Below are 26,739 nucleotides of genomic sequence, written 5' to 3'. Positions count from 1 at the left end.
AGTCTCTGGTTTATAATAATGATTGCCACAATGAATGAGGACCCGGCAGCTAACACAGGTGGAGCCCCACAGAGAGGAAGAGACAGGTGTGCTGTGTTCTGATAGGAAGTTTAGGAACTGTTGTAAGAGTTATAAAGCTACTGTATGTTGATTTGAAAATGCATGTGTTCTTATGGTCTAGTATTGTATGTCACATATTTTGTAGTATAGTATTGACTGATATCATTTTTCAACACGACTAAAATCCCCTCTTCTCTTCTGTTCTGCTCCTAGATGATGTTCCTCCCAAGAAGAAAACGGCCTTGGACCAGATGTTTGGTGGTTTCCACACTGCGAGACCACAGACGACAAAGAACACAAGGGAGAGAGCTAAGGAGGACATTGTAAAGTACAGAGAGAGGGATTCTTTAGGTCTGAGTGGTGACGAGCTGCAGTGCTGGAAAAAACAAGAGGATCTTCCACTGCTTTCAGCATTGGCAAAGAGCGAGCTCTCCATCCCAGCTACAGGTGTACCCTCTGAAAGAGTGTTTAGCACAGCTGGAGACACAGTTACTGCACAGTGCAGTTTGCTTCATCCTGATCATGTAGATCAACTGATGTTCCTGAAGAAAAAGCTTAAAGTAGGACATTTGAGTTAATCTGGTTTACAGCAGCCTGTGACTGCCAATAATAGTTTTTCATTGTTTATCCCTGAGCATCCTTACATTGTTTCACTGTTAATTGTGTGAGCTGTTAAAAGTGTAACTGGAGTCAGGACAGGAACAGAATGTCTGTCTTTATTTAATCTTTTCGTTTCGTGAAAACCAAATCTTCTGTTTGTGAAAGAGCCATGCATTAAAAGTCAGAGGCACTTAAGCTACTTTATGATTTGCTGTATGTCTGAACAAAAGAAATAAAAGTTAACTATCTATATCATATTGAATTGCATAGCATCATAATTTTCTCCATTGCATCGTATTACATTGAATCGAATCGAAATCGGATCGCACCACATCGTAATAGTAGTGAATCATATTGCATCGCATCGGTAGCTGCTTATATGTATCTTTAATGTATCGTATCGTTGGTTATGCATCGAGATGCGCATCGCATCGGCCTCAGTTATGGAGATGCGCATCCCTAGTCTATATAAATATAAGAAGAAGCGCCATAATACTTCTTTCTTCTTTTGTTTAATGGCGATTTACATTCTCAGTGCATATCACTAATATTGGGTGGGTTTGATATTTTTAATCTTTCATTAATATATATATTTTTATTACTCTGAACAGTAATTATATTGTTTATTTAATGTTAAATATATTTATTTAAAGAGAGATGAACTGACCTGAAAAACAGTCTGTGCTTTCAAAGATAATGTACTGTATGTTTATTTTTTATGTTTAGCCATTTTACTTCCACATTTGTTGTGAGATGTATCACATATGCATTTTATTATAGAAATACATTATATAGAAAATGTCGTATTTTCAGTCAGAAACCTTTTGAATGCACATCTACAATGTGTGAGAAGAAAAATTAAATATATAAATTGGAGTAAAAAACATTGCTTTACTAAAACTTTCTTGATGTTATTATAATAATGTGAGTTACTGGTTCTTATTTTAATCTATGGACACTCGTAGTGTGTGTAAAATATGAACAACACTGTCATTACTGTGACGCCTGTGTGAATGTGTTCGGCTGTTCATAAATAACACAAGAAAACATCGAGAATAAACTCGTCAACGCCACTAATATTACTGTACAATCTATACGACTCAAAATCATCTTTAGACTTGATTTGATCAACTTTATTAATCCTGAGGGGAAATGTACATGTCACAGCAGCACATAATACACAATAATAATAATAAAATATAAAAAACATTTACAACAAAAACAATTATTTTACAGCATAAGTTCCACACTAATGAAAAACATTAATTAAAAATGAATGAATGAAACTGTAATTATGTGAGATTTGATGATTCTGTGTGCATGTGGACATTAGAAAGGGGATTTACAAGTGTGTGTGTGTGTGTCTGTGTGTGTGTGTGTGTGTGTGTGTGTGTGTGTTGTTTACTGACACAGAGACACTGAGGAGTAATTATCATAAAGCCTAAATCCAGCATAGAGGGGTTCAGTGAATGTGGTGTTGAATGTGTGTAAGTGTGTGAGTGTGTGTGTGTCAGAGACGCTGTAGAAGGACAGAGTGCCAGCCGACACGTCCACATACACTCCTGCTCTCTTACAGGATGAAGAGACGTCAGGAATAACATTGTCTTTATTATTGTGACCGACAGATAATCTGTTATTAGAGCAGAGCAGACTCCAGGATTTATCATTGTATCCAAACACACAGTCTTTCCAGTCTCTCTCTCCTTTCCTGCTGATTCCTTTATATGTCACTGATATAACAGCATCTCCGCTCCATTCAGCCTCCCAGTAACAGCGTCCAGTCAGACTCTCTGCACACAGAACCTGTTCATACTCATCAAATCTCTCTGGATGATCAGGATACGGCTGACGCTCATACACACACTTCACTGTCCTGTTCTCATCAGACAGAATGAGATGAGTGTGTGCTGTGTTTGGATCCAGTGTGAGATCACAGGCATCTGAACACAAGAAGAGAAACATTTCACTAAATGACACAAATCAACAATAAATCACTAAATGATTGTGTGTGTAGACCTACATTTGTGTGGTCCTGCTGTAATTCTGAACTCTCCACAATGATCCACACTATAAAACACAAACAAGATTCATATTCAATTTCTAAAAGAAACACAAGAAAGAAACACACACACACACACAGACATACACACACACACACACACACACACACACACACACACACACACACACACACACACACACACACACACACACACACACTGTCCTGTATTTTACATTAGACTCACACAGTTGAATAAAAACATTGGTTTTGCACTGTAGAGAATACAAATAGCAAATATAATGAAATCAATTTCACAATCAAGAAGCGCATGATTGCATTTTAGATTCTTAGTTTCCATAGCGACGGAGTCTCGAGAACATGCGTTGTAAACCTGTGAGTGTGTGTGTGTGTGCATCATCCTCCCTTTGGATGCAGGAGTGTGTGTGTGTGTGTGTGTGTGTGTGCATCATCATCCTCTCTTTGAACGCAAGAGTGTGTGTGTGTGTGCATCATCCTCCCTTTGAATGCAAGAGTGTGTGTGTGTGTGTGTGTGTGTGTGTATGTGTGTGTGTGTGTGTATGTGTGTGTGTATGTGTGTGTATCAGTGTCTCCAGATTTAGGGCTGAATGGGGAAAGGAATCATTGGGTCTGTCCAGTAACTCATGATGAACACTTTACAGAGAAGCTTCATTTGCTCAGACTGTCTGATGTAAAGCACATCTACTCCTAAAGCTGAAGGCCTATTGTTTTTTATAGGCTATTATTTGGATAATGTGGCCTTTAAAGGTCCCGTTCTATGTGATCCCATGTTTCAAACTTTAGTTAGTGTGTAATGTTGTTGTTAGAGTATAAATAATATCTGTAAAATTATAAAGCTCAAAGTTCAATGCCAAGCGAGATATTTTATTTAACAGAAGTTGACTACAAAAAAACGGCTGGATTGGACTACACCCCTCTACTTCCTTCTTTAATGACGCCACTAGAACCGTAACCTCCGCCCACAGGAACACAGGCATATTGATGGCGAAATGTCAACAGACGTGGTTGATGTTTATCTATAATTGGATACCGCAAAAGTTTAATTCAAAGTTGTTAGTTTGCTCTGTCCATTTCACCACAGACTGTTTTTCTAACCTGGAATAATATCAAGCAGGCTTCTCTCAGCGTTTCATACTGACGAAGGGGGCAATTTCAACTATATTCCAGCAAGCGGTAAGTAGTGATTTACTATGGAAGTAGCGATCACTCTTCACATCGTTCGTTTCTCTTAGTAGGATGAAAATAATCTTACTTAAACTGTGATTAATATACAGAAAGCGATCAAAGAACAATCCCTTTCCAATCGCCCAAGCTGTCAATCACACAGCGCAAGTTTATCTGGACACTTGCCAAAACTCGTTATGAAATCAATGACGCTGTTACACTGCACAACGAAGCTCTTACTGTATTTATATACCTCATGTTTGCATTGGTGAAATCATTAGTGAGAGTGCAGAAACTGCGTTGCAATGATAAGATCTTTCACGCGATCAACAGACTGTCATCTGCTCAGTGCTCATAACTGCAACCTTTTATGTGATGGGAATAGATCTAAATACTTAAAAAACTTCTCATGATTTGTTAATCACGATAGCTGTAATAGTAAAAACGTATAATAGCTGTAATAGTAAAAGTTTTCCAGATAGTTTCACATGTAATGCCAGATATTTCATATGCAAGCATGTCAGCCAATCACAGCAGAGGGCGTTTGCACTGAAGTCTCACAGCAGACACGCCCCTTCAAACAGAGTGTTCAAACCAGGGAATGAAATCAGGCTAGGAAATATGCCTTTTATTTCTAAATTATAACAATTTTTGATCTAAAAAACATACTAACATTATAAGGGCACCCCTGGAAACATTATAAAATAATAAAAATAATCCATGGAATGGGACCTTTAAAAATGCGCGTCTCAGAGAGAAGAATGCCGCGAGCACTTCCGAAATTCTGCGGGATCGTGCAGAAGGGGGATTAAGTGTTGGACGCAGGAAATACTAATACCTGTAGATGGCAGTCGTGTTTCATGTGGCCATACTGACGAAGTATGACGAAGACAAAGTTTTCTTTTGCCAGTTACATAAACAGTCACATATTCTTCATAAAAATCAGACTCAAACGCGCATCATTTGTCTTATTTTTTTTCTGTGTACTTACAGTAGAAGAGACGTTGATGTATGATAACTGAGTCTTATAACACAATAATTTGCGAAGACCTTTGAAGAGACCGGGAGCATTTGCGCAATATCATTTACTAGTCTAATTTTACATTTATTTCCTTTTTGCATCTGAACGTTTTAAATAGCTTTAATGTGGTTGTAATGCACTTTTACTTTTTATATTATCATGTTTCCCTTATAGGCGTCGATTTCGGTGGGGACGGTGGGTACGCGTGCCCACCAGATTTCGTCATGAGTCATTTTGTACCCACCACTTTTAACTTCCATCCATATTTTTTGACCGTTTTCAGTGGTTATGAGGAGCAATATGAGAGAGAAATTTGGTAATCATTGTCTGACCCAACAAAAAAACATTATAATATTCATTTTATTTTATTTTTCTTGTTTGGATTTATGAGGGAAAAAACAACGTGTCAGTTCTCGGGTACGGACGTGAGCGCTCTGAAAGCGGCACTAAAAGACTGCTTTAAAACTTTCACAGAGACCTCAAAAAGAACAGCTGCCTTTCTTTAAAATGAATTTCGTTTCGTATTAATTATATCTTAATTTGAATCAATGTTTCATGAACCAATTGCCTGGATTTAATAAATAAGAAATAAATATAGCAGACAATCACGACATTGGAGGCGCCGGCGAGTGAACTGGAGTTCGTCTCATAAATGAACCGAAACTCAGCGTATAATGCACATTCACATTCACAGCGTATTTAGACACATTTAGACGCATTCATAATCATTACTTTTACCGGTTCTTTGTGGCAACCTTTATGTGTGCGGTCGTGCGCTTGAGTGCGGCTATATTACGTAAACGCTCATTATCCTGTAGGCTATATAAGTAATTAAATTAATATAAAGGGGCGATCTGTCCACGAATGACTTAAATGAACAACTAGCCTACTAGTCGACTAGAAAAAAAAAATTTAGTCGGAAGCAGCCCTTATTCCACATATTTTCAACAGGACAACAGGACATCTGTGTTGAGCGAGCGACCCTGCGGAATGAACGAGCGGAGCGGAATATTCATAAAGGCGCTCTCCAATCACGAGCTCTGATTGGAACAAACCCGAACCTCACTGTCTGCTGAACTTGCGCAGAAACATCAAAGTATAATATTTTCTAAAGAAGAATTTTAAAACTTTATTGGTGGTAGTTGAGAAGAATTCCTCTTTCCATATCTAAATCATTTTGAGCGCAATATAAATGTATCATATTGTTATTCTTATTATATAAGAATACGTATTTTTTACAACATTTTTAACATATAGAGCAGGGGTCTCCAACCTTTTTTCATTTGAGAGCTACTTTTTAAAAAGGAAAGTGGCCGAGAGCTACTTATGTAATACATAAATCTCTTAAACAATGTCTCATAACTCTCATATTAACAACTATCAAAACTGTTTTAGACCTAAAAGAGTTTTTGTAGGCCTAAATATGTCAGAGAAAAACAGAATCAGAGATTATTTTTAGTTGATCAATACTACACAATGAAATCAATTCACCAAGTTTTATGTCGAAAACCAGCAAATAACAAATAAAATTAGCATCAATATGTACTTTTTGTTTACATAAACATTAAAATAATAACATTAAAAATGATAGCCAGATTTTAAAAGAGTGTCTTGCAACGTTATCTACTGACATGCATCAAGTTCAAATCAAGTTTTGACAAAAAAGGTTTTATAAAAAGATAAACCTCACATATTTCAGCCTTTAAATATTTTTTTATAAAAAGAATGAGTCAAAAAAGATAAATTACTGACATTTACAATGCACATGTCGTTAACGTTACTATGCAACCATGCACTGAGCTCTCCACAACGACAAAGATTTCCACCGCCGAAAAATGCTTACTGTAGATTTGCTACAAGATTTATTTACGGAGAAGAGAAAAACACCTGTAGTGTTTGGGTGCACCCCCATCCTTCATGTTGACTGAGCTTTCAATGTTGTTACGGAGCCCTCTGAAGGGAGCTTCACCCTTGAAGCTGATTGGTTGGTTCTTGTCATATGACCTGCATTCTGTTTGTGGTGTTCTGAAAAGTTGCGATTTTTTTTCATCTCGCTGCGCCTGGAAAAAATGAGCGCGTCGCTTCAATTATGAGCGTGCTTGCCGCGCACCTACATTTGAACGAACTTGAGCGCAAAAGACATGATATGTGAACAGTCCCTTGGAGACCCCTGATATAGAGAATATAGCCTAAGTTTAGCGTGTTGTGTGTATTTCCTAATTATAAGCTTTTGGTGAAATTGCAACAAAACTAAAAGTGCATAAAAACATAAAAAACGTCATTACTTTTTAAATTCGTAATCACTCTTTGTTTAGCGATGTTTATAAATATACTATATTTTTTGCTTTTTTTTTTTTGACAAACTGTCCTAAAAGAAACCAATGTAATCTTCCTGATTTAATCACGTAAAACACAAGTCTAAACACAAGCACCACTCTTCTGAATGATGGTAATCACAAACCTCCAAGAGTTTGTAAACCAATTGTTTGTAAAACATATTTAATGATAACTTTACTTACAAATTAAAAACATATATTTTTTACAGTGTATAAATAAAACGACATGAAGGAAGTTATTTCCAAAATGTAGCCTAATTAACTGCACAGTCTTTGTTTTAGATGCTTGTTTTAGCTGGTTCCAATTCAAGAAATTACAAACCACCCACCCCCCAGGTCTGCCGATTCTTTGTCAACCCCTAATGCTAATCGATCTCCTCTCAGGGAATCAAAAGAAAACCGTTTTTTCCTGTTTTCACCAGCGTGTGGGGTTTTAATTCCTACCCTTGTAGTTTCTTTGTTTAAATGCTATTTAAGCAAATCTACTGTATACGCTTTAAGTTATTTAAAATTAATGTTTAGGCCTATAACTTAATTTGTTGATATCGCGTAACTTAATTTGACATATGTTGATATAACCAACTGACATTGTAGCCTAGTAGATTAGATTGCATGCCAGGAAGAGGCTTATGCTTTGTATGAAGTAATGAGCGTTTACTAGGCTATATAGCCGCACTCAAGCGCACGACCGCACACATAAAGGTTGCCACAAAGAACCGGTAAAAGTAATGATTATGAATGCGTCTAAATGTGTCTAAATACACTGTGAATGTGAATGTGCATTATACGCTGAGTTTCGGTTCATTTATGAGACGAACTCCAGTTCACTCGCCGGCGCCTTCAATGTCGTGATTGTCTGATATATTTACTTCTTATTTATTAAATCCAGGCAATTGGTTTATGAAACACTGATTCAAATTAAGATATAATTAATACAAAACGAAATTCAATGTAAAGAAAAGCAGCTGTTCTGTTTGAGGTCTCTGTGAAAGTTTTAAAGCAGTCTTTTAGTGCCGCTTTCAGAGCACTCACGTCCGTAACCGAGAACTGACACGTTGTTTTTTCCCTCATAAATGCGAACTCGAAAAATTAAATAAAATGAATATTATAATGTTTTTTTGTTGGGTCAGACAATGATTACCAAATTTCTCTGTCATATTGCTCCTCACAACCACTGAAAACGGTCAACGGAAGTTAAAAGTGGTGGGTACAAAATGACTCATGACGAAATCTGGTGGGCACGCGAACCCACCGTCCCCACCGAAATCGACGCCTATGCTAGTACAATATCTTTGCTTCTGACAAATTTCTGTAATAAATCCGTAAATCAATCACAAAACGTGTTGACGTGTTGGCGAATAAAATTTTAAATTGTCAATTTAAAAAAAAGCAGAATTGTGTATAAAACCCACTTCAATTAGCCTACAGCTCTTTTGCATACTTCTATTTTTCTCATGCACTTTGTCTTGTATTTCTGCAATAGATTAATTGATCTGGCCATATAACGTAATTTCTCTCATTTCTCTGTCTTTTTATCTCTTTAAAATATTGCTACTTTTAGAATAAAATGACATAATTATGATTCAAATTATTATGAACAAACAATGAAACTGTGTCAAAATTCGACAACATAAAGAATTATCAAAAGGCGATATAACGCACATCTCAGGTTAAATTAATTATATAAAAAACAGGGAACATTTTGTAAAAGCAAAACTGAACAAAATGCGTAATTAAAATAATTGTATTATATTTAACCAAATATTTAATACAACTTCCCCATAATGTTGTAATTAATTTTTAAAACCACATCTGTCAAACTGTCAATCAGATACCTCTTATCTGGTCATTTTAATTTTATTTTAGAAGTCATAACTGTTGATCTCCCTTTATATGGATTTTGTGAATATGAATATTTAAAAGATTTACAAACTGTCGGCAACACCTCAAACCAACCCTGGACATTCTGAGACTAACGTGGAAAAATCTTTATGCTTAATGCATTAAGACAGTTCAATTCAAATATTTATTAATAATGTAATGGCAAATCAGATGCGCCCAAAATATAAATGCTACACGTTGTGCTGCAACATTACCTCACAAGAAATATCTGCACAAGAACAATCACACAAGAAATATCGGTACGAATTAAAAATCTGGGTAAGTCGCATTATTTAAGCCTTTCATTATGTTAGGATGATTTTGTGTATAAAATAAAATAAAAATACTGCTGGGTTTTTACAGGCAGAGTCACGTGTATTTTGCTCACACTAAATTCTCTGTTGCACTTATATAAATGCGCATTGCATGCACAATCATCTAAATAGTTGTACAAAAAAGTTATGCGCTTGCAAGAACGTCACTTTGCTGTTTTAATAAAAGCAATGTTAAATATTCTTCATGCACTCATCTCCTGGAAACCACAGCAATGACAAAGCATATACAAAAATTCGTAAACGTTGTCCAATACCCCTTCTTGTCTTAAGACAACTTTGATGAACCTTTTAGATTTACAAATATCTTCAAATGTCTGTATAATACAGTACTGTAAATATTTGTGTCTATTACTATTTATAATTTATATTTTATTGTGGATGTTTTCTCACAATCATGACGTAATGTGAAGTAAAATAAAAAATCTAATGTAAAGTTATTTTTTATGCGCCTCCTGGTGGATATTCTGTGAAGCGAAACACATTGAGGGATTTTTTAAATAGCCTCCCCCCCCCGAAAGCACTTGCAGAATTCTGCGAGACTCTGCGATAATTATTACACTTTTAGACATTAGTCAGATTAATTAATAGATTATAGCCTAATTAATGTTATTGTGAATTTAGAATTTATAGTGTTAATCATATAGCCTATAAGACATAATAAATAATCCTGTCATATGACGTAAAAATATATTTAGTTAAAAATGGACCATTATAATTATATAATAAAGTGAGCTGGATTACCCATCCAGATAACAGCGGCAGAATATCTTAAAGCAGTTTTTCTCAACCTTTTCTCCAGGTGACCCCTATTTTAACATTCAAAATCCTAAACAACCCTTGCAAAACTTGCAGACACATTTTATTTACTTAATGTATTACAAAATCAGTTGTTAAGTTTTCAATAAATGCAACAACAGCAGAAACATTCAAATAATAGCAATAACAACAACTATGGCCGGATCTGACGTACATCCTAATGTAATCTTCTAACATGTCGTGCCCGTGTACGGGGGGGTTCGGGTCGATCGAACGACTCTCCTCCTCACTGCCGAAGGTCCAGAATTTAAGCCAGATATATATATTTGTCACCATGGTTTCTAATTTGATTAGTCATTGTTTTCAGCTGTTGCCTAATTAGTTCTCTTTGTTTTCTCCCAGTATATATCTGCCTGTGTTTCAGTCTTCTGTTGTCGGTTCTCGTTAAGGTTTGTTCTGAGTTTGGTTTAAGTTTTCCTTGTTGATCTTCTTCGTCTTGCCTTCTACCTGCACCACGCTTAGGAAACATGACAAATTCAATGACTTAATCATTAAGACATTTACCGCCACCTACTGGCGGTTTTAGTTTCTTATTTAGAGTATTATTTCGTTAAAAAAAATATTTCATATTTCCATATTATTAAAAAAAAAAACATTAAAAAGGTATAGTTCATCCAAAAATAAAAATTCAGTCATCATTTACTCCACCTCATTGTCCAAAAATGTATGTGTAATAAATTCTATGCTGAATCACATATTTCTTTCTGAAGCTACTTTTTGTATTGTCTATTTGATGCTTTACACAATGACTTGATGTGCGACAAATTTGCAATTAATTCGATTAATTAATAAGATTGTTAGATTAATTAATTGCCACATCATGTTAATAATCAGATTAAAAGTTTTAACAACTTGACAGCCCTATTCAATATATTGGTAAATTAATACATTCAATGAGAATTTATATTTCAAGTTTTGACTGTAAATGTCACGTCCATAACGCTGGAATAGCTCTACATCCAAATGAGAGTAACCGACTTGTGGTCAGATCACCTGAGGCAGATCTTAATACCAGGTGTAAACCGGCCTCTTATTGTCCCACATACTTGAGTATCTGCAGTGAGCAGTTTGGATCCTCCAGTTTGTCAGAGAGTAGCTTGACTCCTGATTCTCCTAGATGATTGTAGCTCAGATCCAGCTCTCTCAGGTGTGAGGGGTTTGAACTCAGAGCTGAAGACACATAACCACAGCCTTCCTCTGTCACCATACAGCCAGACAACCTACAGACACACACAGTCAGACCATCTACAAACACACATTGACATTATAAGTGGCAGACTGTAAATAATCTCCCATATGTTCTTAAATACCTCAGTATCTGCAGCTGACAGTTTGGACTTTTCAGTCCATCAGAAATAATCTTCACTCCTGAATCCTGCAGGTCATTGTTACTCAGATCCAGCTCTCTCAGGTGTGAGGGGTTTGAACTCAGAGCTGAAGACACATAACCACAGCCTTCCTCTGTCACCATACAGCCAGACAACCTACAGACACACACAGTCAGACCATCTACAAACACACATCGACATTATGAGTGGCAGACTGTAAATAATCTCCCATATGTTCTTAAATACCTCAGTATCTGCAGCTGACAGTTTGCGCTTTTCAGTCCATCAGAAATAATCTTCACTCCTGAATCCTGCAGGTCATTGTTACTCAGATCCAGCTCTCTCAGGTGTGAGGGGTTTGAACTCAGAGCTGAAGACACATAACCACAGCCTTCCTCTGTCACCATACAACCAGACAACCTACAGACACACACAGTCAGACCATCTACAAACACACATCGACATTATGAGTGGCAGACTGTAAATAATCTCCCATATGTTCTTAAATACCTCAGTATCTGCAGCTGACAGTTTGCGCTTTTCAGTCCATCAGAAATAATCTTCACTCCTGAATCCTGCAGGTCATTGTTACTCAGATCCAGCTCTCTCAGGTGTGAGGGGTTTGAACTCAGAGCTGAAGACACATAACCATAGCCTTCCTCGGTCACCATACAGCCAGACAACCTACAGACACAAGCAGTCAGATCTGATCAGAGCTGATGACACAATCCTGACTAGTGAGATTACAGCCAACAAGACTAGAAGAGAGTAAATACTGCACAATATGTTTGGGTTCAGGGTGCTTTTCTTTAACCCCCTGAGGTCGACGGTATCGCCGGCGATACCACCTCGCTTTTTTTCAGTTCAGTTCATAAGAAATTAATTTTGCTCTGTGGACTTTGATATTACAAGCAAGTTTCATACATCAATCGATTCTGTTAAATGTGTATTATTTTTGTGTATACTCACAATAAAAACAAAGTGTTGTGCTTTTTGCCAAATAAAGAAAAATAAACGTGATGCGAGTTCTGCCTTCTATCTGTCAGTGAAGACCATTCTGAAACGCGTCCGAAAATGAACAATAACTCAGCGAATACTCAGTCAAACAGGCAAACAGACATACAGGCATGAAGCTTGAATTCTCTTCTCTTAAATGAAGTAATTTATATAAAAAACAAATATTCTCATCTTGTGAAATCTGTATTAAAAGAGAGCGATTCCAGTCGACCTCATTACAACTAATTCAAATGTAATGTGACTCCGCCTACGGAGAGCGCGCGCTATTCAAACGCAAATGAATGAGGCAATCCGCGCAATCCTGTGAACGCCCCCATATCAGCTCGAGAAACACAAGTTTATTCAGATCATTACTTGTTTACACCGTCTCGTAGCGCTGTGAGGAATAACAATAATGAAAAAAGTACCTCAGAAGTGCGGGTATATCGAGGAGCGAGCTGAGGAATACTGTAAGTTTTTTTTTTTTCTCACGTGAATCGGGTTTCTGTTTATGAATGAATGAACGGCAGAGATGCGCGCTGTTTACCACAGCTCGCAAAAAGACAGTTTAAATTTAAATTGCGTCTCTGTGTGAATGAATGATGATGTTTTAGCAAACTGTATTGCCGTACTGAGTTGAGTAAAAATCGACAGAAATATGTTGAAATAAAATGTAGGCTATTTGTATAAGCAACGTTTTAAACTGAAAATTAACATTTATATGCCCTAATATTTCATAAAAACAACTTACAGTCAGGCGTTTCTGTTTGTGTATGAATGTTTCGGTTTTAGCAAACTGTATTGCTACACTCAGTAAATATCGACTAAAATATGTTGAAATAAAATGTATTTGTATAAGCAATGTATTAAACTGCAAATTAACATTTATATTTCTTATAATAAAAATGAAAGACCTATGTTACAGACATATGAAAGACAACATTTCGTTGATTAGTTTTGGATAGATTATACATTTTTAATGTAAAATATCTGCCACCTCAAATAAGCTTTCAAATAAGTTTGTTAAATATAATATGTTTTGTCAAAAATAAAGTTATCAAATAATCAATCAAATCCTTAACTTTGAAATATGTATGATAAAATGTATACTTTAGTTTTACAAAGAAAGATTACACTTGAATTGTTGTAATTGTAACCTTTTTAATAAAAAAATATATTTACAAGGTAGATGTAAACAAACTATTAAAAGGTAAATATAAGCCTTTTCTTTAAATAACTTTTATTGTGTTTTATTATTGACAAATTTGGGGAGAGGATAAATATTCCAAAACTGAAAATACAGTATGAGAATTAACTGCACAATTACTAGACATGTTTTCCTTGGATATTATAGGCCAAATTGCAAGCACAATATGTGGAAAAATAAAAAGAATTGAGATGCTTCCAACTGTTGCTCTTGCATTCTTGTGGCTCAGTGACTCACCTGAATGAATGGCTAATTAAGTATGCGGGCCCCATTGTCTCTTCAGGTGTGAACCACTATATATACATGACCGTTGACGCCCACTCCGCATATGGCCTTTCCAAACAGAAAGTGCTTTGCAAAATTCAAATCAATGTATTGTGTTATGTGAATGATAAGGCAGGGTGATTTTCACTTCATTTTAAAGAAAAAACACTAGGCAATGACATATTTTAGACAAAAGTCTTATTGGCACACATTTAGAATGTGTTTTATGGCCTTATTTCAGAAACTTTAGTTTTTAGTTTTTTCAATAACCACGCATAAACATTATTCTCTCAAAAATGCAGACATGTACATTCTTGTTGCTCACATTTCATGGTAGCCCTGTTTGTGCTAAATAGTGTGTAATTTTTTTTTGCCATTAATATGTTTATAAGCAACTGAAAAAAGCAAAAATGTCAGGGCATGTCAGAACATCTCAAGGACCCCAAAAACACCTTAGACCCCAGAGGGTTAAAGGGGCAGCAGTAGCACCTTAAAAACTAGAAAAACAGATGAATAAATAATTGGCAATACAAAGATAAAATAAAGTCAAATATTGTGAAATACGTGGTCGTTGTGGAGAAGTAGTCCATATTGGTGGATGAACAGCTTGACACTCACTGTCCATAGGGTTCCATTGTCCATAGCATAGTTATTCTAAACTGAGGTAGTATCTATTACAAAAAAAATTATATAAATATATCAAAATTTCAAGTTAATAAAGGGCTGTCAAGATCTAATGTAGATAGAATCTGTTTCACATGGAGTTGGGCCTAAAGACTTCACTTTCAGCTCTGACCACAACCCAAGGTGAAGTCACAGGTCCATTATCCCCAGAGCCCTCGAGTCTCCAACTTCAACCCCTAGATGGGGTCAACTCACAGTAACATTTTATGAGATACTGAATTATAACATACACAAAGTAATCCTATTTCAGCTCCTACAGTGTTCAAATTAAAAAGACACAATTTAAAAACAGCATTTATTTATCAAAATGCTCTCAGTCCACACTAGTGGTTTCCAAAAATTGTCTGTCTACACTAAATCATCTAAAAATGCTTAAACCCTTTTACAGCACCAATAAAACTACCGAAGTAGACCAAAGTGCTGTACAGAAGAATATACAAAAACAGAACACAACAATACATGTATGAGAAACAACTCATACAAAACATAAAATACAATAAAAAAAATTAAGAACAAAAAAACAGCCAAACCATAAAAACAATAAACAAAAAGTAAACTTCTGTTAAAGGATAAAGAAAAAAGATGGGTTTTTAGAAGAGATTTAAAATGAGAGATTGAAGAGGCCTGTCTAATAAACCCAAGCAGGTCATTTCATCATTTCGGAGCTGCAGCAGAAAAGGCACGGTCCATTCTGAGCTTACGACTGGAGCCGCTTTCCGACCGGAGGAACCTTTTCACGGTTCCTAGAACTATTGGCTAAATCAAAAAGCCATTTTTTAAATCTCCTCATTCTTTGTGCTAGGTTGCTCAGAATGATAGGGCCTGATAGCACCTGATAGGGCCATTAGGGGAGGGTCTTTGTCTTTCTCAGGTGTGAAAAGCCATAAATATTCAAGATGTGTTTACGCCTACGTCTTAGAAATTTTAAATCAATATATTGTCTTATCTGAATGAGCAGTCAGGGTGATTTTCACATAGATTTGGAGCAAATATTCTAGGCTACATGATACAATTTTCAAAAGTCTTGTGAAGAAATAATCAGTATGGGTTTCATGGCCTTATTTTCACAAACCATGCATAAATGTCATTACCTCAAAACTACAAACTTTTACATACATGCTGCTGATATATTATTGTAGCAGAGTTTGTGCTGGGGTGGGGTGGCATCTGCATCTGAGACGTGTCTCTTTGTAGGCAAGGGCGTGGTGAGCTCGTACCTGCTTATGTCACAGGGTACCACAATTTCAAAAAGGAAAATTCAACTGCAGTAGCCACCATTCAACCTGAAGAGGGCAGCACATATATTGTAGAATTAAAACACTTTATACCCAAATGTCAAAAAATTTACTTGAATAAATGAACAGCATTAATAAAGCCCCAGTCTTACAGATTTTTTTTATTGACAACCCATATTGACCCGTCATATTTACATGCAGACAAGTCAAGCCAAACATAATAATACGTATATGCTATAAAGCGGGTCTAAATGCGCATTTGACTTTATTCTTTAGCAATCTTTTCTTAAAGGTCCCGTTGCATGCGATTCCATGTTTCAAACTTTAGTTAGTGTGTAATGTTGCTGTTAGAGTATAAATAATATCTGTAAAATTATAAAGCTCAAAGTTCAATGCCAAGCGAGATATTTTATTTAACAGAAGTTGACTACAAAAAACGGCTCGATTGGACTACACCCCTCTACATCCTGCATTAGTGACATCACCAGAACCGTTTCTTGACTAACCTCCGCCCACAGGAATGCTCCCTCAACTCTACTGGCTACTTGCGCACTTCTTATAACTTAGCCTACTGTGTTTACTCAGCTCTTACGGTGATTTTCTGAAGTAAATCTGACGCTTCATCTTTTGTGTGATGTACAATAAACTTTATTAAACTCATCAGTACATGTTTGATCATCATTCAGACAGCAGACTTGTAGGTTATTAATAAATAATGGATACATAGCCTACAAGCAGATGACAAATACGTTATAATAACCGTAATTAAACTACTAAACCATACCTGTTTCATCTCTATACAGCACTCTGACTCTGTAGGCATTATTGTCCGACTCGAAATGAACGCCGTTACTGAGAGTTTCTGATATTATCATCATTCCGTGAGATGAATTTTTCCTGACAGACTGAGCACGAGCTCATGAAGCTCCGCCCCCTGTGTCGTCCAGCAGCACCTCATTTGCATTTAAAGGGGACACACTGAAACGGCTCGTTTTTCTGAGCCCCAAAAAATGTCAATTTAAACATGCTGTAAAAAATGATCTGTTGGGTATTTTGAGCTCAAACTTCACATACACACTCTGGGGACATCAGAGACTTATTTTACATCGTGTGAAAAGGGGCATAGAACGGGACCTTTAACAATCGTTTTTGATGATGCACATGCACTTGATCCTTGACTCGATCGCAACGCAAAGTTGATTCTGCACTAATCTGATCTAGCTATATATATAGGGATGCAAATTAAGAATGAAAAAAATTCAGTAAATAACAAACAAGCTAAAACAAAATAATTTAAAGTGAAACTGGGGTTGGGCTCACGTAGCCTTACTCTCTCATTCGAATCCAAATGTTTCCATATTCGCGATGTATTTGGATGTTAAATTATTATTTATTATAGGCTTCGTACTTCGCTAGCTTTCAAATATCGACGGAAAAAATAATCCTCTTCACATGCGGTCACACCACAGTGGAGCGGTGCTCACGCTGAATGGCACAAATGGTATTACTGACTATTTAAGATTATGTAATTTCTTATATGTTAGATTGACCATTTTATGTTGATAATGAACAGGCTGCGATGTCAAGTTTGCAATGCTGGAATATGTTGTGTGCGCGTGTAACACAGGTGTTATATTTATTTATTAATTTCACTCAAAATCTCTCCCTTTGTTATTATCATTTGTTATATTTATATACTCATTTATTATTCTGGAATATATTATTCTTTTAATATTTCATCTAATTTATTCTTTTAATGTTGATTTCTTTTATTTGAGATGTCATGTTTCTATGGTTAAATAGTGATTTTTCAGTATTGCTAAATATGACGCGTGTGGCTCCTTTAATACTTATGTTTCGGTTCTGGTTGCTCTCCTTCAGTTCGCAATAAGCGTGACTTAAGAGAGGTGAGTTGTGCTGAAGCTCAGTCTCAAAGGCTTGATATGAGTTTTGTTTATTGTACTAAAAGGTAATTTTGTTCTTTAATGTACTTTTGTCTTATTTAAACATGATTTGATTCATTGACATTTGATTCATTTGTCTTTTTTTTTCAAGCAGAATAAAATCTGGCCAGAGTAATTTCTGTTACCCGGTCTGGTTCATCTACCCACACAACGTAAAGCTAAACGAAGACCGGTCACGCGTGAGGCGCAGGTGCGATCAACATAAAAACATACTCCGTCATTTTGGTCATACAGATAAGAGTTGGATTGTTGGAAACTGCTAAGTATTTACTTTTATTTGTGTACACTCACAGTAAAACAGAACATTGTGCTTTTGTAAAATAAATAAAACAAACAGGATGCGCTTTCTGTCGCCTCGGTTTCCTTTCTGTCAACTTGTTTGTGGAGCGCCTCACAAAAATAACCCAAACTCAGCAGCAGACTGTCACACAGTTTCTTCTTTTGTGTTATTAGTCTGTTAATTATTTAAAGCTGCCGTCGGCAACATTTTTTTGATCATATTCAGTGAAATCGACACTATAATCCGACAGAACAACATAAATAAGGTGGTTTTAGAAAAAAACCCGAGCTTTAAACTCCACCTGGAGCGTGTTATTTGTTTTGCAAAAATCCACCGCTCCCGGATCATCGGGTCCAATCAGCGCAGGGGGGTGTGAGATCTGACTGTCAATCACAGGTTGTGCACACGCCACAGTCACAGATCCCCTCTCCCTCGCGCACGTTACACACGACACGCCTGAAATTCGCCTGAAGATTGTACGAAGCGTGATGACGCTTGATGGAAATCTACTAACAAGCTTCCAATTCCTCGGTTATTGCTATCTATGGATAGATTAGCCAGGGCAGCCTACCTCCGAGTCCATGGTGTTGATCGATGCTGAAGAGACGGACGCGTTCACAGAAAATCAGGTACACACAGACTGACGATGGGCGGGTGCTCGTTGGTAGAGGGGGAGGGGCATGAGAGTTTAAACATTTTGGCTAAGTCGACCCAATCTGCCAGACTTGCCGACTGCAGCTCTCAGAGAGCTGCCAGGAAAAGCGCCATTATTGACATCTCCATCATGTTGCAAGGCTACCTCCCGATCCCGCAGTGTTTTTTTTAGCCGCTCAATCCCGCCCGCAGCAAAGTTCAAACCGCCTTACGTTCATCATTAGTTACAGGACAGATCCACTGATACCTTTTTCCCATTCAGATATCTGGAGAGATGAGTGAGCTCAACATGTTTTATAAAACTGTGCATTACGCCTGTTTATGGCGCATGTTCTCGAAACTGTCGCTATGGGGAAAAGACGCTAACATGCAATCACACGCAACTGAACTTCTCTACTATATCTTGTGAAATAGATTTCATTCATTACTATTAGTATTATTCACACTGAAATATCCTTATTTGTTTATTTAACTATGTAGGTCTATGTAATATACGGGACAAATTGTGTCTCGTATTGGTTTGATACGGGACGCATCATTTTACCTTTAAATACGGGACGATTGCGTATCCTACAGGACGGGTGGCAACCCTAGTCATGACCCCTTTAAAGATGTAAGGTGCATTATTAAAAAGGATTCTTTAGCTATTAAAGATTAAACACTCACAGAGCTTTTCTGCAGTTGACCACAGCTGGTACCAGTCTTCTTCTACCCTCATCTGATGTGTTGTATTTCATGGGGTCCAGCTCATCCAGCGGCTCCTCTGAGATCTGAAGCATGTAGGAGATTGTAGAGCAGTGAGACGGAGAGAGTTCCTTCTCTGAGTGTTTGTCTGATTTCACAAACTCCTGAATCTCTCTGGACAGAGTCTGATCTTTCACTTCCAGCAGACAGAGGAACAGATTGATGGATTGATCAGCTGAGAGACGATTAATATTCTGCTCATCTTTGATCTTCTGTTTAATGTACTGTGTGATTTCTCTGATGATCCATGAGCTGTTCTCTGTGTGTGTCAGTAGATCCTGTAAGAGTCTCTGATTAGACTCCAGTGAGACGCCCAGCAGGAACCGCAGGAACAGATCCAGCCGTCCATTCTCACTCCTGAGGGCTTTATCTACTGCTGATGTTAGTAGATCATACTGAGAGTCTTTATCTACTGCTGATGTCAGTGGATTATGCAGAGAGAATCCCTTTACTGATGTCAGTAGATCATAAGGAGAGAATCCCTTTACTGATGTCAGTGGATCATACGGAGAGAATCCCTTTACTGATGTCAGTGGATCATACGGAGAGAATCTCTTTACTGATGTCAGTGGATCATACGGAGAGAATCCCTTTACTGATGTCAGTGGATCATACGGAGAGAATCCCTTTACTGATGTCAGTGGATCATACGGAGAGAATCTCTTTACTGATGTCAGTGGATCATACGGAGAGAATCCCTTTACTGATGTCAGTGGATCATACGGAGAGAATCTCTTTACTGATGTCAGTGGATCATACGGAGAGAATCCCTTTACTGATGTCAGTGGATCATACGGAGAGAATCCCTTTACTGATGTCAGTGGATCATACGGAGAGAATCTCTTTACTGATGTCAGTGGATCATACGGAGAGAATCTCTTTACTGATGTCAGTGGATCATACGGAGAGAATCTCTTTACTGATGTCAGTGGATCATACGGAGAGAATCTCTTTACTGATGTCAGTGGATCATACGGAGAGAATCCCTTTACTGATGTCAGTGGATCATACGGAGAGAATCCCTTTACTGATGTCAGTGGATCATACGGAGAGAATCTCTTTACTGATGTCAGTGGATCATACGGAGAGAATCCCTTTACTGATGTCAGTGGATCATACGGAGAGAATCTCTTTACTGATGTCAGTGGATCATACGGAGAGAATCCCTTTACTGATGTCAGTGGATCATACGGAGAGAATCCCTTTACTGATGTCAGTGGATCATACGGAGAGAATCTCTTTACTGATGTCAGTGGATCATACGGAGAGAATCTCTTTACTGATGTCAGTGGATCATACGGAGAGAATCTCTTTACTGATGTCAGTGGATCATACGGAGAGAATCCCTTTACTGATGTCAGTGGATCATACGGAGAGAATCTCTTTACTGATGTCAGTGGATCATACGGAGAGAATCTCTTTACTGATGTCAGTGGATCATACGGAGAGAATCCCTTTACTGATGTCAGTGGATCATACGGAGAGAATCTCTTTACTGATGTCAGTGGATCATACGGAGAGAATCTCTTTACTGATGTCAGTGGATCATACGGAGAGAATCCCTTTACTGATGTCAGTGGATCATACGGAGAGAATCCTTTTACTGATGTCAGTGGATCATGCAGAGGGTCAGATCTGAATTCATGCAGTGGTTTCTTGTTCTTGATCACATGTGAGTAAAACTGATAGAAAGCAGCGAGAAACTCCTGAACGCTCAGATGAATGAAGCTGTAGACTTTCCTCTGATGAATCACAGATTCCTCCTTAAAAATCTCAGTGCAAATCCCAGAATGCACTGAGGCATCAGTGACGTCTATGCCGCTCTCAATCAGGTCCTCCTCATAGAACATCACATTGCCCTTCATCAGCTGATGGAAAGCCACTTCAGCAAGTTTCACAATCACTTTTCTGTTGGACCGCAGGAGTTCCTCTGGATCTCTCTCTTCATACTTCTGATTCCTCATGTTGATCTGAATCAGCAGGAAGTGGATGTACATTTCAGTCAGAGTTTGAGGGATTTCTGCACTCGGATCTTCTTCCAGGAGCTTCTGAAGCACAGTGGAGGAGATCCAGCAGAAGATGGGTATGTGGCACATGATGTGGAGGCTTCTTGCTCTTCTGATGTGTGAGATGATTCTGCTGGCTTGATGCTCGTCACTGATTCTCTTCCTGAAATATTCCTCTCTCTGAGGCTCATTGAATCCCTGAATCTCTGTCAGACGGTGGATGTATTTGGAGGGGATCTGATTGGCTGCTGCTGGTCTAGAGGTGATCCAGATGAGAGCCGAGGGAAGCAGATCTCCTTTAATGAGCTTTGACATCAACACACCCACTGATGAAATCTCAGTCACATCAGAAACTTCCTGAGCATCTGAAAACATCAGTGTCATTCTGCTTTCATCCAGACCATCAAAGATGAACACAACTTTACACTGCTCGTAAATCTTTGAGTCCAGATCTTGAAGTTCAGGATGAAAGTCCAGCAGAAGTCTGTGAAGACTGTACTGATGATCTCGGATCAAGTTCAGCTCTCGAAATGGAAGCACAAACATGAAATCTACATCCTGATTGTCTTTTCCCTCGGCCCAGTCCAGAATGAACTTCTTCACAGAGACGGTTTTTCCCGATTCCAGCGATGCCTTTAGTGAGAACAGTCTTGATCTGCTCTTTCTCCTCGCGTCCTGGTTCAGGAGAGGCTTTAAAGATGTCATTGCAGTTGATTGGAGTGTCTTGTGAGTGTTGTGTTCTGGCTGTTTTCTCCATCTGTAAAACCTCATGTTCTTCATTCACTCCTCCTCTCTCTCCCTCTATGATGTAGAGCTGTGTGTAGATCCTGTTCAGGAGGGTTTCATTCTCTTGGAGTTTCAGACCCTCAAATAATCTCTCATACTTGTTCTTCATGCTGGTTTTGTGTCGGTCTTTGACTCTCTGTAGTTCATCATTCACTGGTTGAGGAGAATCTCCAGTCTGATCATCTCTATCCACTACTCTGCTGAAACAACAATAATGGGGAAAAAAAGGAGATGATTTGATTAAAATAAAGGTTTAAATCTATAAATAAAATGAAAATATAGTAAATCAATACAGATGTCAAACTGTATAATTAATGTCTTACATTTAGGTTTCAGTTCAAAAGTTAGTTTCCCATCACAGCTGAAGGTGACAGAGACCAGGAACAAACTCACTAACTTCACATCTAAACCTTCATCCTCAATCTGACACCAGAGATTCTGTTAGACAATAAGTTTCTTATATCTGGACACTGAGATCAAAGTTCATTTTCCATCACTGAACATTTGTCCACAGATTTGAGGTGAAATCAGAAATAAAAACCGAACTCATCTCTCTGTGTGCATTCAGTGCAATATATATCATATATTAATTAATTAATATTAAAGATCTGGCTAATCTGGAAAGAGAAATCAGAAAGAGGGAATCAGAGATGATGTAAAAGACCACACATGAAGGCTTGAGATATATAACAAGATTGAAATATAGGTATAATGATATACTATCTAAGAAGGTTGAGTTTAGATTGTTCAGGGCAGAAATATTGTGAATCTGCCGATAAATCGGTCAAGCTTCTGGCGAACTATATTAAACACAGAGAAATGTCTGCGCTAATTCCTGCTATTCGGTCACTGGAGGAATAACTGTTACTAAGCCAGAGGATATTAATGAAGGTTTTAGACATTTTTATTTGGATTTATCCACATCTTCCTGTGAAGCAGGGGCTGGAGATATAGAGGTTTTCTTGACCTAAGTTGACAGAAGAGCAGAAACAGGGAGTGTGTTCCTCTATTAGGATGAATGAAACTGTGGAGGTAATCGGGTCCCTGCCTCCTCTGAGTCTCCGGGGCCAGATGGCTTTACCACAGAAGTTATTGAGTGCTGAAGTGTCTCCATTACTGATGAACATGTATAATGAGGCAGTGTGGGCGATGGCTGATGTAAATCACCAGTAGCAGCGATTTCACTGACGCGGAAGAAGATTTAGACCAGGTGGAATGGGGTTATTTATTTGACACATTAAAAACCTTTGGCTTTGGGAGTTTTTATTTAATGGACACATTTACTGAACACGCAACTTCAAGCTCTTCTTATTTTACGTTGGTAGCGTCTGGACCAATCAGAAATACACATTATTCATTATATTTACAAATAATCCAGCAAACTCATTCTCCCAAAGTTCTGTGGTCCATCCCCCGGAAACTGCAACTATTATCCCGAATGAAGCTCACACACACTGGCAGAACCAGGCCTCTGGTTACAGGACTCATGAAGACTGATGAGGTTTACGGCCAGAAGGAGTTTACAGAGAGTTGTGACTCTCACTTCATTCTTGTTGAGAAGGACAAATAAACCTATTCTATATGTAACCTCTTGAGAAATATATAAACATGCGTCTAATTTTCCCATCTCATGATTTTCCTTTTATGGGGTTTGGCCAATGTATTAATTCTCTCTTTTAAAATCTTTAATTCATGTTTCAGACTTGCATCAAAGAGTATAGAAGTAACTAATAATAACTAGTAATTACTTCTATACTCTTTGCTTGCATACTATAGTTAACCAAAATCACATGTGTGGCATATTTGGTCTCTATGAACTCCAATCTTCATTCCACATTTGTTAATTTACATTACATTATGCTAACTTTAGTTCTACCAGCCGTTTCATTTATTATGAGTCAGTCTGATGCCTCTAATACTGGATTATATCTCACCTGGGGTCAGAGGTCACCGTTTCATCACTGAAATTAGGTGGAGGACCCATGGATGCGTCACTCTTCATAGACACACAGCTGGGGTCTGCAGATGAAGATCTCACTCTGCTCTCTGTGTTCCCCATAATGAGAAACTTTACAGAGAGACTTCACACCTGCATATGGAAACACAGAGGACAAATACATAACTATATATATATATATATATATATTATTTCTAGAGATGCACCGATTGCAATTTTCTTGGCCGATTTCAGATTTTTTTGTAAGTGTGACTTGCCGACAGGGGCGGCCTTAAGCATCCCGTTTCAATAACTAATATGGGGCCCTATCCACATAAAACATAAACATAATAGAGCAGAAAAAGCAAGGATTCCTGTTGGTTTGCATCAATGGTATGTTATTTTATTACGTGCACTTTCAGCTTCACGAACAGGCAGCTCAACATAGAAATAAACTAAACTATACAATTACACAGCGTTTTACGTTGGAATAAGCCTCGCTTTTTCAGGCAGGGCAACTTCACTGCTTAATTGATTTGCACAGTAACGTTATTATTTTCAGCTGTCTGGGCTGAAAAAAAACAGCTCAACTTGAATTATTTAACAAAAGCAAATAAGAAAAAATGTCTGACTGACACTGAACCGAACTTCATAAATAAATAAAAAACGATGTTTGAAGTTGATGTTTGCTGAAGACGGATTATCTTTATTTTGGCTAGCATCCTGTGACGGGGGTTCGGCCGCTGCTGTCGCCGGTAGGGTTAACGTTACAGATGCTGGACCAAAGAAAGAGGTCACTTAACTACTTTTGGTAGACTGAATAAAGCTTTTCTTTTGTTGTCTGATATCTTTCGTTTTCCCCCCGAAAAAAAAAACACTGGCATATGTACGTTTCATTTCCTATTAAAATGATTTTCCTGCTCAAAATAACGTTTTAACCTAACGGTAAAAAGGCAAAGTATAAACACAAAACTACCGGTATTTATTTACTTCAGATCACCGTTCGCGGGGGCGGTAAACGTCGCCATGGTAACCGAGGCGCGAGTTCGAGTGTTAAGAGCATCTAGACATCTATGACATCTTTTTTTACAGTCTATGGTTAAGAGAGATGTCAGTGTTTTGCTTAGAATTATGGGTGGTGTAGTATTTCTCCAGAAGATCGCAAATAACAAGGTTGAGTTTTATACCTTGTAGCTTATAGGAGCAGAAACGTTCGTTTCACAACCTCGTAGCTCGTGGTCAATCTACCTTGGTTGGTCTAATCTGAGTCTAATCTGAGTCTGAAAAGTAAGACTGATTAGCTCTAAATTACTGATAGTTGGTCAATCTAGTTCTTAAACTCGTTCTTAATTTAGCGGCTCTGTTTATGAAACTGGCCTGTGAAGATGAACTTCACTATAGGCCTTCATGCGTCACAACTCCCTAAAATGACCGTTAAAATATGATTGCAATCAGAAAATATTCTACGATAATATGACATGATATCAAAAGCTGATAAAATGTACTTACCGTTATAGGATATTTATGTCAGTTTTTAAGTCCTCGAAATGTGACTCTACATTTCTTCAGTGTCGAGTCTTTACTTTCGGTTTGGACTCAAAGGTGTTTCCTCAGAATCGCGCATGCGCAGGAGACCTCTGGCGTCAACAACAGATAAACCCCGCCGGTTCGCGATATTTTTTTCCCAGGATGGTAGGGGAAGACTCATTAATATTCATTAGGGAAGTCATCACTGATTGGTCTGATGACCTACCCCTAACCCCGCCCCTAATCCTACCCGTCACTGGGGTCTATGTGATGACCTACCCCAACCCCGCCCCTAAACCTACCCGTCACTGGGGTAAAGACCAATCAGTGATGACTTCCCTAATGAATATTAATGAGTCTTCCCCTACCCTCCTGGGAAAAAAAATATCGCCGCCGGTTCGGGTCTGTTTTTGCTGTATTTACACTGTTTGACCAGCAGGAGTCGCCAGTGTGTGTTTGAGTCTCGAGCGCTTCCAAACAGTGAATCATTTAGTGAATCGGTTGACTCAGTTGATTCAAAGTGTGGAAAAGCTTAGGATGCGTCTCAATCCGCTCCAGAGCTTCTAGCTGGTGAATCAGTGTATGGTGAACATGGACAGTAAGGACAGTAAAGCTCACGACGTATCGAAATGCCCACTCATATAATAACCTCCCCGGACAAACCATAAGTACGTGTTTTACGCTGTTCGACTCGCTTCATCTGCACCAAACACAAGACAGATGTCTTCCACATTGTACGAACAAATGTTCCCAACCTTTCTGCTAAGAAATTAATTGTAAGCATCCAGACTGCGATTGGCTTTTATATCGCATCTCTCGCAATCAGACTATTCAGGCAAACGTTTAATGTTCTGTGTAAAAAGTTTACGCATCA

The 26,739-nt window shown here is 37.9% G+C and overlaps 1 protein-coding gene across 1 annotated transcript; it reads right to left on the bottom strand.

Annotated features, from left to right (window-relative positions):
• Positions 1-1,771: 1,771 nt before the first annotated feature.
• On the bottom strand, positions 1,772-25,939 carry LOC308698859 (uncharacterized protein). The gene is given in 10 exon segments (XM_081379277.1): positions 1,772-2,600; positions 2,681-2,727; positions 11,301-11,474; positions 11,565-11,738; positions 11,829-12,002; positions 12,093-12,266; positions 19,533-22,234; positions 22,236-22,602; positions 24,337-24,491; positions 25,848-25,939. Coding segments are annotated over 9 exon segments (4,476 nt in total). The 5' UTR covers positions 24,462-24,491; positions 25,848-25,939; the 3' UTR covers positions 1,772-2,061.
• Between the last annotated feature and the right edge of the window lie 800 nt (positions 25,940-26,739).

This window comes from Scardinius erythrophthalmus, assembly GCF_964197995.2.
Source record: "Scardinius erythrophthalmus genome assembly, chromosome: 11".
In the NCBI taxonomy this organism is placed as follows: Eukaryota; Metazoa; Chordata; class Actinopteri; order Cypriniformes; family Leuciscidae; genus Scardinius; species Scardinius erythrophthalmus.
This window is presented reverse-complemented; position numbering and strand designations above follow the sequence as displayed.